The following is a 13,339-nucleotide window of genomic DNA, read 5'->3' as shown; positions in this document are numbered from 1 at the left end:
AAACTCGGAGCGAGCCGCGACGAAAGTCGACTTTGCGTGCAGACCTCTGCAGCGGACAAACGCGTGCGAAAGACGTGTCGAACAGGTCAAAACGACGACTGAGCGCATCAGGCGGCCCGCAGGTGAAGCGAGGCAGAGTGCCCGACCGTACAAAGGCCCGGGTCCTGCGAGGCGATGAAGGTCTAGCGCTTCAGCTGCGCGAGGGACTCTGAACGAATGTACGTAGGGTGCAGACAGATCGAGACATGTGTCAAACCGCCGGAGAAGCGGGAACAGGGTGATGACCATCGCAACATCGCCAACTTTGCTTTCGACAACGCAAGTCGACGTTCCGCGGCGGCGCCGCTTCCGCCAGTCTCTTCCAGCTCGAGGACGCAGACTTGTGATGCTCACAGCATTCGCATACAAGCGCAAGGCGGAAGCATCGCCGTTGCAGCCCTTTTTCAGAGCTTCTCCGCCCCGGCCACGATGACAAACACGACATCGTGCGCCTCTACGCCGCTGAGCATCGAGAGACGGTGTGAGGGGATGTACGAGATGGCGGGCGCGGAAGCGGGTTTCGTCGGGGTGGCGGAAGCGGGAGGAAGGGAGAGGAGGGTCGAGGCGAGGTTGCGGACTGCGGACAGGGCAACGTGAGCTATGAGGGTGAGGCTGACAAGACGCGTGGTGCATACCCTGCGTAGGAGTGCAGCGCGAAGGGCGGTAGAACGCCCGGATAGAGTGCAGGTTGGACCGATCGATGCCCGGAAGAGCATGCGGCCGCTCCTCGCCTATTATTCGCATCGAGTCAGTCGACTTCACGGCGGACGCATTCAGAGGAGACATACCAAGCGAGCAGCCGAGGATGGCAAAGACTGTGTCCTGGCCCGCCGAGTCAGGTGCCGGAGAGCGCTGCGAGCACTGGTACGAAACCGGGCGACCCGTGTCGTTCGAAACTGCCCGCGCATGCGATACAGATCATCAGCTTCACTCCTGGACGACAGCAGTCGCACCAGTAGAGCAAACAACGCACCCGTCTCCATCCTGCACCAGCTGTCCACGTCCTTCCCGTGCCCAGCTGCAGTGCTCTCCTCCCCCTCGCTATCCTCGTCATCCTCCTGCAGCGCCCCCTGCGTCGGCGGCACGCACCACGTGATCTGCCACTCGACCTCTGCGCCCTTGGGCAGCGCCGCGGCCTCTACCGCCACAAGCGGCGGCGGCGCCGTCCCCTCGGCCCCGCTCGCGCGCCACACGGCCCTGCAGCACTCGACCTTTTGCGCCCACTCGGCGCGCGAGGCGCACGGCGCGAGCCACACGATTGCGCCTTCGGCGCGGCCGAGCGCGAGCGGGGTCGAGGGGGCGAGGGGCGAGAAGTGCGAGGAGGAGAGGATGCGGTGCGCGTGCTGGAGCGAGAGAGAGGCGTGCGAGGCAAAGTCGAAGGCGGCTTCGTCTGCGGGAGAGGTGGTGGAAGAGGAGGAGGGAGGCGGGAGAGTGAGCGTCGAGGGGAGGAGCGGGATCTGGCCTGCGACAAAGACGCGGCCGGCAGTCTGCGCGTGGATGAAGCACGCCTTCATCAGTACTCGCCCCTGTTGAAAGGCAAACGACGATGCGAGATCCAGTGATCCGCTCAGACGCACCTTGACGGCCTGCGAGTAGGGTCCTATGTTGGCCGCGGCCCAGTAGCTCAAGCTCTGCACATGCAGCGCCTTCCTCTCCTCGTCGTCCCCGCGTCCTTCTCCCGCCGTTCCGACCCGCGCCACCCCCTCGAGCTTGACCCTCCACGCCCCCTCGTCCCCGGGGCCGGGGCCGGGGACGGCGACGCACGCGCGCGTCGGCGGCGAGGTGCCAAAATAGGCGGCGTAGATGGCGTTGATCCGCGGGAAGAGGGCCATCGTGTGCGCCGAGGGAGAGAGGTACACCGTCAGGTGCGCGAGCGAGAGGAGCGAAGCGCCGTGCGCCGAGAGGAGGTCTGCGTTTCGCGCGCGCGCAGTGAGTGAGCGTTCCGCGGGAGGAGAGAGGCAGGGAGGGATGCGCACCTTCGAGCGCGGCAAAGCACGCGCGCACCTCGTCCTCAATCTCGCCCATACACAGCTCCGACGGCGCGCCCACCTCTGCGAGGTAGAGCCACCCGTCGCCCGTCTCCCTCGCCGACGCCTTCAGCCGCAGCGCCTCCTCGTCCCCCTTCTCGACGCTCGCACGCTCCTGCTCCTCCTCCTCCGCAAGTCCCTCCGCAGCCACCCGCTCCCACGCCTCCCTCCCGCATTCCCTCCACGCCCCCTCGCGTACCTCGCTCGCCCACAGCCCCGGCCGCTCGACCACCTCCCGGCAGAGCTCCCCCGCGCGCGCCCACCGCGCCTCGCCGCGCTCGGCGCCGGCGTAGGCGGGCTTGAGCGGGCCGAGCGAGAGGCGCGAGAGGTACAGGTGCGCGACGGTCGCGTGGCGGTCGGCGTTGGTGACGACCTCGCGCACCTCGTCGCTGTGCGTCCGCCCCGTCCGCGCGCTGGATCAGTTCCGAGAGCGAGGGGAGGAGGGGAGGGGGAGGGGGAGGGGACGCACAGCTGCACGCGCCGGAGGAAGAGCGGGGAATCGACGGTAAAGGTCTCGTACTCGCCGCCTTCGCCGCACACGTGCGTCTCGTACTGCTCGTTCTGCACACGGGCGTGAGGGCGGCGGCGGCGTCGAGTCAGGAAGGTGCGTTGATGGACCGGACAGACGTGGTAGAGAGACGAAAGGGGCGCACAAGACGGTGGAGCGTCGGCTGCATCTCTGCGAGCGTCTTGCCGAGGTGCTGCACGCCGAGTCTGCGCGGGCCACGATCACCTCCTTCGTCAGAATCTAGTTCTGCTCTTTAGAACGAGAAGGAGGTTCGGAAGAATCGACGGTAAAGGAGAGAGAGAGGACCCACCCCGCGCCTGCGACTTTGACGAGCACGCACTCCATCCCGGCGTCGACCATCTCGGCGAGAAGCTCTTTCTGTTCGCGCTCCCACAGCCACGCGAGAGGCGTCAGGCCGAGGCGCGCGCAGCTGCGTTTCGGGTCAACGGACGAGTCGAGCGGAGGGAGGGAGGAGGGAAGAGGGAGGAGGGGACGGACACGTGCTCGACGCGGACGCGCTGGTAGTTGGAGAGGATGGCACCGACAGAGACGCCTTCTACGTCGGGGTGGGCGGCCTGCAGTGCCGTGGAAGGGTTGAGCGGGAGAGACAAGTGGAATTGGGAAGGTCGGGGTCGGGCGGTCGATAGGGAAGGAGGGAGGCAGTCGTCAGCTTCCGAGCGTCGTCGCCGTCGACAAGCAGCAGCCGTCGAGCAGAGATGCACGGTTTAGGAGAGGAGGTGGAGAGGAAGGCGTGGGCGGACCTTGACCTTCTGGAGGAGCTGGAACAAGTCCTCTGTCTCGTCGCGGTCTGTGTCGTCGTCGTCGTGTGCGGGGTGGGTCTGCTCGCGGGCCTTGCCCTTGCGAGAGCCGTACTCTGCGCGCTGGTTGATGGCGGTGCCGGCGATGGTGTGGGTGTAGAGCGGGAGGTCGAGTACGCTGGCGAGGGTCTGTAGGCCCGAGGACCCGACGGTCTGGTACATGAACGAGTCGAGCTCATCTGGGGGACGGAGAGGGTTGGAAGCTTGCAACGGGAGTGCGAGGGAGGGCAGGCTGACCTTGGCCGTGTGGAGGGACGAGCGAGGCGAGGGCGACGGGGAGGTGGCCGCGGGCGAGGCAGTGGTGGAGGGTGTAGACCGAGTCCTTTCCGCCCGAGAGGAGCCCGACGCACTTCATCGTGCGTCGCAGTGCCCGAGTTGGTCACAGTGCTCGCGGCGACGAGGCGGTGCAGCGAGTCCGAGGCACGAGCACCCGCCGCCGAGTCCGCGCTCAGCAGCGACACACCGGCGAGCCCGCACCGCGCAGAGGAGCACGTGCACAGGCGAGCACTCGACTCGCACCGGCTTGCACGAGACTGCGCGACTCGAACGCGCGCACCCGCTCTTGCACCGCCAGAGCTCGCTCTCGCCTCTCTCGCTCCACTCGCGCTCACTCACCCGCGTCTCGCCCGCCCACCGGCACGCCATGCCCCCAAAGAACAAGGTCATGGCCGCACGCGCGGCAGCTGTTGCACGCGCCGCCGCAGCTGCGACACCCCCCGCAGCAGAAGCCCCCTCCTCCTCGGTGCCCGACGCCGGTCCCGTCGCATCCACCAGCGCAGCACCACCCGCACCCGCAGCCAAGGCCAAGGCATCCCCGCCCTCGTCCCCGCGCAAGGGCAAGGCCAGCGCCGCCCACCTCCCGCCCGCCGCGACCCTCCCCTCCGAACCCATGGACCTCGACGAGACCCAAGAGACGGGCGACGGCGACACCGACATGCTCGACCCCGCCGTGCCGCACACCGAACTCGACGTCTCGCGCCCGCGCAACGACGTCCCGCCCCGCGCCGCCGCCGCCTCCAAGCGCGCGAGTGCGGCCAAGGGTAAGGGCAAGGAGCGCGCGCGAGACGGCGAGTTTGCGCCGCTCCAGGACGTCGGCAAGGACGCGAGGCACCTTGCCGACGGGCTCGAGGCGCTCGGGCAGGACTCGTTCAAGGGCAAGAGCCTGACGGACCCCGTAAAGTCGGTCACGGTGCGTTTGATCCGCTCTCGCGTGTTCGTCCTGGACCATGCCTGACGCCCGCATGCCCCCGCAGGACAAGTGGGATCTCCTGCCCGCCTTCCTCGCCGTCAAGGGTCTCGTCAAGCAGCACATCGACTCGTTCAACTACTTTGTCGACGTCGACCTCCAGGCCATCCTCCGCGCCAACGCCCGCATCACGTCCGACGTCGACCCCAACTTCTACCTCGAGTACACCGACATCCGCGTCGGCTCGCCCGAGCGGCCCGACGAGAACGCCATCAACCCGAGCATCACGCCGCACGAGTGCCGCCTGCGCGACCTCAGCTACTCGGCGCCCGTCTACGTCTCGGTCAAGTACACGCGCGGACGCCAAGAGGTCGTCAGCAAGGGCATCCGCATCGGGCGCCTCCCGATCATGCTCCGCAGCAACAAGTGCGTCCTCACGGGCAAGAACAAGGCGCAGCTCGCCGCCATGACCGAGTGCCCGCTCGACCCGGGAGGCTACTTTGTCGTCAAGGGCACCGAAAAGGTCATCCTCGTCCAGGAGCAGCTCTCGAAGAACCGCATCATCGTCGAGACCGAGCCGAAAAAGGGCCTCGTGCAGGCTTCCGTCACCAGGTGCGCCGCGCCTCTCCTCCTCTGCTCGATGAAATTGCACTGACTCGCAGCACGTCGCAGTTCGACGCACGAGCGCAAGTCCAAGACGTACGTCCTGACCAAGCACGGCAAGATCTACCTCAAGCACAACTCGATCCACGAAGACATCCCGATCGCCGTCGTCCTGCGCGCGCTCGGCATCGTCTCGGCGCGCGAGATTGTCCAGCTCGTGTGCGGCAACGACGACGACCACCGCGCGGCGTTTGCGATCAACATCGAGGAGCTCGACGACCTCAAGACCAAGACGGGGCAGCCCGTCCCCGTCCAGACGCAGCAGCAGGCCCTCGACTACATCGGCCACCGCGTCAAAGTCATCCGCAAGATGCCCGGCGAGCGCGGCTCGGGAGGCGGCACGGGGGGCGCGCCCGCCGCGTGGCAGCCGCGCCGCCCCGCGAGCGAAGAGGCGCTCGAGGTCCTCGCGACCGTCGTCCTCGCGCACGTCCCCGTCGAGGACCTCAATTTGCGCCCCAAGGCCATCTACATTGCCAACATGGCCCGCAGGGTCCTCCTCGCCATGCAGGACCCGAAGAACGTCGACGACCGCGACTATGTCGGGAACAAGCGCCTCGAGCTGTGCGTCGTCCGTCTCTCCCCCGCTTGGCTTGCTTCACGGTGACTGACGTGGTGTCCTGCCGGCGACCGTCGCACAGCGCGGGGCAGCTCCTGTCGCTCCTGTTCGAAGACCTGTTCAAAAAGTTCAACCACGACCTCAAGACCAACATTGACAAGATTCTGAAAAAGTCGAACCGCGCGACCGAGTTTGACGCGATCAAGCAGTTCCAGCTGCACGGCGACGGCATCACGCAAGGGTTCGTGCGCGCCATCTCGACGGGCAACTGGTCGCTCAAGCGGTTCAAGATGGAGCGCGCCGGCATCACGCACGTCCTCTCGCGCCTGTCGTTCATCTCGGCCCTGGGCATGATGACGCGCATCTCGTCCCAGTTTGAAAAGACGCGCAAGGTGTCGGGCCCGCGCGCGCTCCAGCCGAGTCAGTGGGGCATGCTGTGCCCCTCGGACACGCCCGAGGGCGAGGCGTGCGGACTCGTCAAGAACTTGGCCCTCATGACCCACATCACGACCGACGTCGACGAGGAACCCATCTGGAACATCTGCTTCCTCATCGGAGTCGAGGGTGCGTCCCCGCGTCGCCCGTCTCGCCCCGACTCGCGTTGCTGACTCTTTCGGGCGGACGCGTCAACCTCGGACAGACATCAACGTGCTCGATGGCACCGAGATCTACGGCGAGGGGCACCTCGTCGTCTACCTCAACGGCAACGTGCTCGGCCTCACGCGGTGCGCGCCGCGGTTCGTGCGCACGTTCCGCCAGCTGCGCCGCGCCGGGCGCATCAACGAGTTTGTCTCGATCTACGTCAACCTGCAGCAGCAGGCGATCCACATTGCGAGCGACGGAGGGCGCATCTGCAGGCCCCTCATCATTGTCGAGAACGGCGTCAGCAAGGTCAAGGAGTTCCACATGAAGGTGCGCAGCCGAGGCCGCTCGTTCACGCACCCGCACTCGCGAATGCGGACGCTGATACTGGTTTTCGTCATGTTGTGCAGATGCTCCGCGACAAGGTCATGAACTTTGACGACTTTTTGCGCAAGGGCCTCGTCGAGTACCTCGACGTCAACGAGGAGAACGACGCCTACATCGCGCTGTACGAGAACGAGCTCAAGCCCGAGACGACGCACCTCGAGATCGAGCCGTTCACGCTCCTCGGCGCCGTCGCGGGCCTCATCCCCTACCCGCACCACAACCAGTCGCCGCGCAACACGTACCAGTGCGCCATGGGCAAGCAGGCGATCGGCGCCATCGCGCACAACCAGCTCAACCGCATCGACACGCTCCTGTACCTCATGGTGTACCCGCAGACGCCCATGTGCCGCACGCGCACGATCGAGCTCATCGGGTACGACCAGCTCCCCGCCGGCCAGAACGCCACCGTCGCCGTCATGTCCTACTCGGGCTACGACATTGAGGACGCCCTCATCCTCAATCGGGCGAGCGTCGACCGCGGGTTTGGGCGCTGCCAGGTCTTCCGCAAGTACACGACCCTTCTCAAGCGCTACCCGAACGGCCTGTGCGTGCCTTCTCCACTTCTCCTCAGCGTTTCTCCACGCCGGCCTACTGACGCGCGCCCGCCGCAGGTACGACCGCCTTGCCGACCCGCCCAAGGGCGAGAACGGCGACGTCCTGCCCAAGTACAACATCCTCGACCTCGACGGCCTCGCGCACGTCGGCGAGCAGGTCAACCCGGGCCAGGTCTACATCAACAAGCAGACGCCGACCAACGCGCACGACAACCAGCTCGCGGGCGTCGGCGGCGGCGGTCCGGGCGGCGACGGCGGCGCGGGCGCAGGCAGCGAGGCGGCGCCGTCGTGGAAGAACGCCGGCATGACGTACCGCGGCCCGATCCCGGGCTACATCGACAAGGTGCTCCTGACCGACACCGACTCGGACTCTACGCTCGTCAAGGTGCTCATCCGCCAGACGCGCCGCCCCGAGCTCGGCGACAAGTTCTCGTCGCGCCACGGGCAAAAGGGTGTCTGCGGATTGATCGTCCCGCAGGAGGACATGCCGTTCAACGACCAGGGGATCTGCCCCGACGTGATCATGAACCCGCACGGGTTCCCGTCGCGCATGACGGTCGGCAAGATGCTCGAGCTCCTGTCGGGCAAGGCGGGCGTCATCAAGGGCAAGTTCGAGTACGGCACGGCGTTTGGCGGGAGCAAGTTCGACGACATGAGCCAGGTCCTGATCGAGAACGGCTACTCGTATGCCGGCAAGGACTACCTCACGAGCGGCATCACCGGCCAGCCCCTCGAATGTTACGTCTACATGGGGCCGATCTACTACCAGAAGCTCAAGGTGCGTCCTCGCTATCCGTCTGTGCGGCTGGAGGCGCAGCGCTGACCCTTGCTTTCTGTCCCGCAGCACATGGTCCGTCTCTCCTCGGTCCCAGCCCCGTTGCCCCGCTCATGAACTGACGCCGTCCACCTGCAGGTCCTCGACAAGATGCACGCCCGTGCTCGGTGCGTTTCACCGTGTCTGCCAAATGCCGCTCGTGTCGCTGACTCAGCCCCATCTCTGCAGCGGTCCCCGCGCCGTCCTCACGCGCCAGCCGACCGAGGGTCGCTCGCGCGACGGTGGTCTCCGTCTCGGCGAGATGGAGCGCGACTGTCTGATCGCGCACGGCGCGTCGCAACTCCTCCTCGAGCGCCTCATGGTCTCGTCCGACGCGTTCAAGGTCGACGTCTGCCAGGAGTGCGGCTTCATGGGCTACAATGGCTGGTGCCCGCGCTGCAAGAGCGCCAAGCGTGTCGTCAAGCTCATGCTGCCGTACGCGTGCAAGCTCCTCTTCCAGGTCAGCCCCTCTCCCCTCCCTTTCTTGTCTCTTTGCGTGGGCTGACTCGCTCTGTTCGCGCCTATAGGAGCTCCTCGCCATGAACATCGCGCCTCGACTGGTGCTCGAGGAGGCGGTCGGGATCTGAGCCCCTCCTCTCTGCCACCCCATCGTCTCGTCTTCCACGCTCGCAACGTCTTTTCGCATCCCTGATATCCCTTCGTTCCCTCGTCTGGCTCTCTCTCATTGAGGTAGTCGAGTACGTCTTGTTGAAACAATAGCAGTCCGAGACTTCAATGCTGCGATGAGATGAGTGCCCTCCCTGCGGCTCGGCTTGCGCGATCCTCACGCGAGACTGGACAGCGCGCTCTCTGCAAGATACTCACCTAGACACGAAAAGTCTCTGCTGCCCGTTTGGCCCGCCCTGCTGTCGTGACCTTGACTTCGCTCGTCAGCTCCTCGTCCTCCTTTCCCTCTCACCTCATCCTCGCTCCGACTCGGACTCTGCCCAGACCCGCTCGAGATGCTTCCCGTGCTTCCGCTCGAGCTCCAGCTGCGCATCATCGAGCTCGCCGTGCCGCCGCTCACCAAGCGCAACCTCGGCAAGGTCCGGCAACTGTCGACGACGCTCCCGCTCGTGTGCCGCGCCTGGATGAACCTGGCATACCGCGCCGTGCCAGTCGTGCCGAGATTTGTGTTCAATAAGGGCGACCGGGCTGGAACTGCGCCGGACTTGACGCTCGACACCATCGCAGCGAGCGGCCGAGTCGCGCGCGAAGTGGAGCTCGACCTGGGCATGCTAGCTGGGCTTGAGGTTTTCGAACAGCTCTCGAACAGTCGTCTTACCCAGACGCCGAATGCGCTGTGGCTTGACCTGCCGGATGACCAAAGAGGCGGTACTTTCCTCGTTGAGAACTTCGGTGCGTCGCCAGGCTACAGTGACCGGTCGAGCACTCTGGCTGAGACTTGCCTCGACTCCCCCAGACGTTCCCAGGCTTCATCTCGACGACGCCCGCTGGTGTGCCTCAGGAACTTGGCTTATCGGCTCGCTCCAGCCTCGTGTCGAGACCTTGTCGCTGTCGTCCATGCAGGCAAACTCCCTCGACACTGTCGATCCATCGATCCGCCGGCTTGTATTCACCACGTGGGAGGGCGCGGACCTCGACCTCTCGAACATATGGCCTTTCACTCCGAATCTCGAGATTCTTGGCATCGCCGTTCGCCCCCCGTACAGCGGCTGCTTCGAATGGGATGTCTTCGAGGGCTCGCGGGCGAGCAACACCGTCCGCCACGTGTGCCTTCAATTTGCGTACGATCGCAAGACGGGGCGCTGCACCCTGTTCGACCCGGACCTTTTCTCGCTCGCTCTGCCGCCTTCTCTCCTCACACTCACCGTCCGCCATCCGTCCATCTTGACCTCGGGACAACGCTCGGTGATCACTGCAGCATGTGAACGCAACAGCACGACCTTCATCGAGCAGGCATACACGCTCGGACAGGGCCAGTTGGAGGATGAGTGGGACATTGAGGAGTGGGCGCTTCTGATGACGTGAAATTCATATCCACTACCAGATTTGCAAATTTCGCTGCTTTCTTGTTTCTCGCCAGAACGGTGGCGCGACGGTCAGGCTTCGCTCGTCCCCACTTCCCCTCGGCTACTCGCGAAAGTCTCGCTCAAATTGTATTCGCCTGTTTCATCTAGCGATGATCGAACCTGCTGCGTGCCTTGCACGTCTCTGGTCTACAGCAGTGTATTCCAAGTTGCCTCCTGCTCGAGCAATCGGACGAAGTCTCCGGCGCCCAGCTTCAAGCCCGCAACATCCCTCTTTTCACCTGCGTCCTCACCAAGAGCGAGTTCCGGCCACATGACCTCGAAGCCGACCTCTGGATGCTTGAGGTTGACGCGCACAAGCTTGACGGCGCCCCCTTCGCCGCCGAGTCGCTCGACTAGCTCCTCGCTCGGCCAGCGCACGACCGAAGGCGTGTTGAATCCGGCCCCGAGCTCGAGGAGCAGAACGTGCCCGCCCTTCTCCCGTGCGCGACTGACAAGCTCGTCGACCTGCTGCTGATGCCGGCGCGTCTCTTCCGCCGGACGCTCGATGAACCAGTCCCCACCGCGAACGTTGAAGAAGACGTCCTGCCCGCCGCACGACGGGCAGCGCGGGATGAGCTCGTCGGCGCGCTCAGGCGGGATGCGCATCTCGTTCCGGTCGACGACCTCGGCGGCGCGAGCGCACGCGGCGAAGGAGGGCCAGATGCGCGCTGTGCGCGAAGGGTGCCGCGCGGCGCACGACGGCGAGAGGCACTGGAATGTGTCGTAGGTGCCTTGAGGCGTCCAGACGCGGTCGGCGTCGAAGCCGGACGAGAGGAACAGGCCGTCGGCGTTTGAGCTGCGGACAGCGTAGCCGTTCGGGCGGGAAGTTGCGAAGCGTAGAAGAGAGGCGTAGAGCGATGTTGGGCGAGGGAAGGACCAGGTCTGCACGCGGTAGCCGTGGAGGAGCAAGAAAGCCCACTTGACAAGCGGCTGCAGAATCAGAAAAAGGTCAGTCTTTGACATTCGAGTGAGAAGAGGGAACGACACGCACATCTTCCCAGTCATGACCAATCGTGTGGTAGAGACAGCGCAGCGGCGTCTTGTCGAGCAGGCCTGGGTACAGCTGCGCGAACAGGTCTGGGTTGGTGTAGTCGAGCCCGAATCCGACCTCGTCGTTGACAGCATCCGCGCTGAGTCCCGCTCCGGCATGGATGATCACGCTGTCGGATTCGAGAATCCATTGCTTGACATGTTCCGGGATTGTGCGTTGGCGGGTGAGCGAGATTGGAGGCGAAGGAAGCGCGGGGAAGACGGCAGGGAGGGCGGCAAGATAGTTGTCCGTGTCGGTCTGCGAGAAGAGGACGAAAATGACGTTCTTGACGTTTGAAGTCGGATGCGCGTCGAGCCACCTGGATACGGTGCACAAAGCGATTTGCGCTGCCTGCGCGCCGGGAAAGAAGAAAAGGCCAGTCGAGATGCAAGGAAAGGCGACCGTCGAGATCGTGCCGAGCTGCATGAGTAACCGTGTCAGCTTGAGATCGACAGCGAATGGGCCTTGTCACACATACGCACCTCTTCAGCTAGGTCCAAGCAGCGCCGGTAGACCGTTTCGAGCTGCTCCACCTGCATGGGCGTTGGCTGCGCGCCCTTCCTCGCGAGCTGTGGGCCCGCCACATGCAGCACGTACTCCGCCCGTAACGCTCCACCGCGAGTGACGAGCACGTCTTCGGCCGTCTCGACGTCGTCCCAATCGCGCGCCGCCATGATCTTGACGCAGTCGGCGCGCAGAGCCGGACCCGCCGCGGCGTGAATGACGTTGTCGGCGCAGGGGTGCGAGGGCTTGAAGCAGCCGAGCATGCGCGTGTTGGCCGGGTTGACGAGCGCGAGTCCGCCTTCTGCGGCGCTCGCGCGCGACGACGCCAGGCGAGTGTAGTCGCCTCGGTGGAACCGGATTCGCTGGAACGACCGAGGAAGCGCGTCATGCGAGGTGGACGGGAAGAGATTGGTTGAAATGGCGGGGATCGACGACACAGAGGTGTACGGGTCGGGATCGCGGTCGTTGCGCGCCCGCGCGAGGGTTGTCGCGAGCTTGACGATGTCCTCCGGAAGGGGCGACAACTCCGTCGGGTCGCGGACGGTCAAAAGAGATCGCAGCAGCTGCTCGCGGTGCGCGTAAGGGTAGGAGGGAAGGTTGGCCGCCGAAGGTAGGCGTGGGTGGTACGGGAGTTCGCGGATGAGGTGGGTCAAGACGGCGATCTGCGCGCCGACCACTTCTTGCGGCGAGGTCGCCGTGTCCTCACCTACGACTCTCGGCAAGGCGAGGTCGACCAGGTCTCGGTACGAGTTGAGCGCGAGCATGGAAGCGGCTGAAGGCGAAGGACACGAAGAGAAGGAGTCGCGCGAGCGCGAGACAGCCGGATCCCGGTTCACGAGGCGGCGAGTACGGCACAGAAGCAAAGACGACAGGCGCAGGAATCGCCAGCATCAGCGACTGGCTGAGGTAAGCGCTGAGAGGAACGTTGGAAATGGACGAGACGAGGCTGAGCAAGCGGAGCTCGTCCCAGTCTGTGCAGGGCGGCTGGATACGGGCTGTGCGAAATGTTACAACTCAGCTCGCCAAGCTGCTGAGTCCTGGCTGCAAGTCTGTGCATGCAGACGTTAGGCGAGAAGGAAGGGAGAGAGGGGGACGACGACAAGGAAGACAAGCTCAGTACAAGACTTGCTCCGGAAAAATGGGGTACTGACGGTCTGCACACACGAGTAGCTTACAACGAGCATGCCGCAATTGCTATCCTCCTAGCTGACGTGAGTTCGTCGACTTCGTCGAGTTCTCCCGCGGCGACTCTCTCTCTCGTTCCTCCCCGTCGCTTGCGCTCAACTCGCCCGAGCAGAGCTCAGAGTAGCTCGATCGAGCTCTTGCAGAGTCTCTGACAATCTCTCGATCCTCTCTCTCCCGCCCGCTGCTCCCAGTTCTCCCCACCGTCGACCTCGCACTCGCACTTTTTCTCCCTCAACTTTGCTCGTCCCCGTCCAGGCGTAGCTGTGCCTTGTTGGAGTTTGACAGACACTCCGTGCACTGTCCTTGGGCAGCGTCTGCATCACCCGCACCGCTCTTGGCTGCTACTGGTTCGTCCTCTCTTCCCTCTCCCCCTCTGTCCGCGCGCCCTCTCGTCTCGCCTCCCAGTGATGACCACATCAATATTCACACTGTCTGTACGCGGCTGGCCTAAGA

General features: G+C 64.9%; 4 protein-coding genes across 4 annotated transcripts; 2 read left to right on the top strand and 2 right to left on the bottom strand.

Annotated features, from left to right (window-relative positions):
* Positions 1-443: 443 nt before the first annotated feature.
* Positions 444-3,747, bottom strand: DPH6 (diphthine--ammonia ligase; the record flags this gene model as incomplete). The annotated part of the gene is made up of 12 exons (XM_076651561.1): positions 444-616; positions 675-770; positions 828-935; positions 1,013-1,526; positions 1,617-1,948; positions 2,016-2,455; positions 2,536-2,627; positions 2,720-2,780; positions 2,885-3,004; positions 3,073-3,149; positions 3,336-3,571; positions 3,630-3,747. 12 exons carry the CDS (start codon positions 3,745-3,747, stop codon positions 444-446), a joined length of 2,367 nt encoding a protein of 788 aa, XP_076502867.1.
* A 288-nt stretch (positions 3,748-4,035) lies between these two features.
* RET1 (DNA-directed RNA polymerase III core subunit RET1) lies at positions 4,036-8,721 on the top strand (the record flags this gene model as incomplete). The annotated part of the gene is made up of 11 exons (XM_076651560.1): positions 4,036-4,581; positions 4,646-5,190; positions 5,251-5,802; positions 5,880-6,361; positions 6,438-6,709; positions 6,790-7,310; positions 7,378-8,098; positions 8,165-8,170; positions 8,234-8,262; positions 8,324-8,594; positions 8,662-8,721. 11 exons carry the CDS (start codon positions 4,036-4,038, stop codon positions 8,719-8,721), a joined length of 4,005 nt encoding a protein of 1,334 aa, XP_076502866.1.
* Positions 8,722-9,096: 375 nt separating this feature from the next.
* JCM10292_005353 (uncharacterized protein) lies at positions 9,097-10,126 on the top strand (the record flags this gene model as incomplete). The annotated part of the gene is made up of 2 exons (XM_076651559.1): positions 9,097-9,493; positions 9,558-10,126. 2 exons carry the CDS (start codon positions 9,097-9,099, stop codon positions 10,124-10,126), a joined length of 966 nt encoding a protein of 321 aa, XP_076502865.1.
* Positions 10,127-10,314: 188 nt separating this feature from the next.
* JCM10292_005352 (uncharacterized protein) lies at positions 10,315-12,465 on the bottom strand (the record flags this gene model as incomplete). Its single annotated transcript, XM_076651558.1, has 3 exons — positions 10,315-11,097; positions 11,159-11,617; positions 11,680-12,465. The coding sequence occupies 3 exons, from the start codon at positions 12,463-12,465 to the stop codon at positions 10,315-10,317; spliced, it is 2,028 nt and encodes a 675-aa protein (XP_076502864.1).
* Between the last annotated feature and the right edge of the window lie 874 nt (positions 12,466-13,339).

This window comes from Rhodotorula paludigena, assembly GCF_050403205.1.
Source record: "Rhodotorula paludigena JCM10292 DNA, Rt_paludigena_JCM10292v1_ctg53, whole genome shotgun sequence".
NCBI lineage: Eukaryota > Fungi > Basidiomycota > Microbotryomycetes > Sporidiobolales > Sporidiobolaceae > Rhodotorula > Rhodotorula paludigena.
This window is presented reverse-complemented; position numbering and strand designations above follow the sequence as displayed.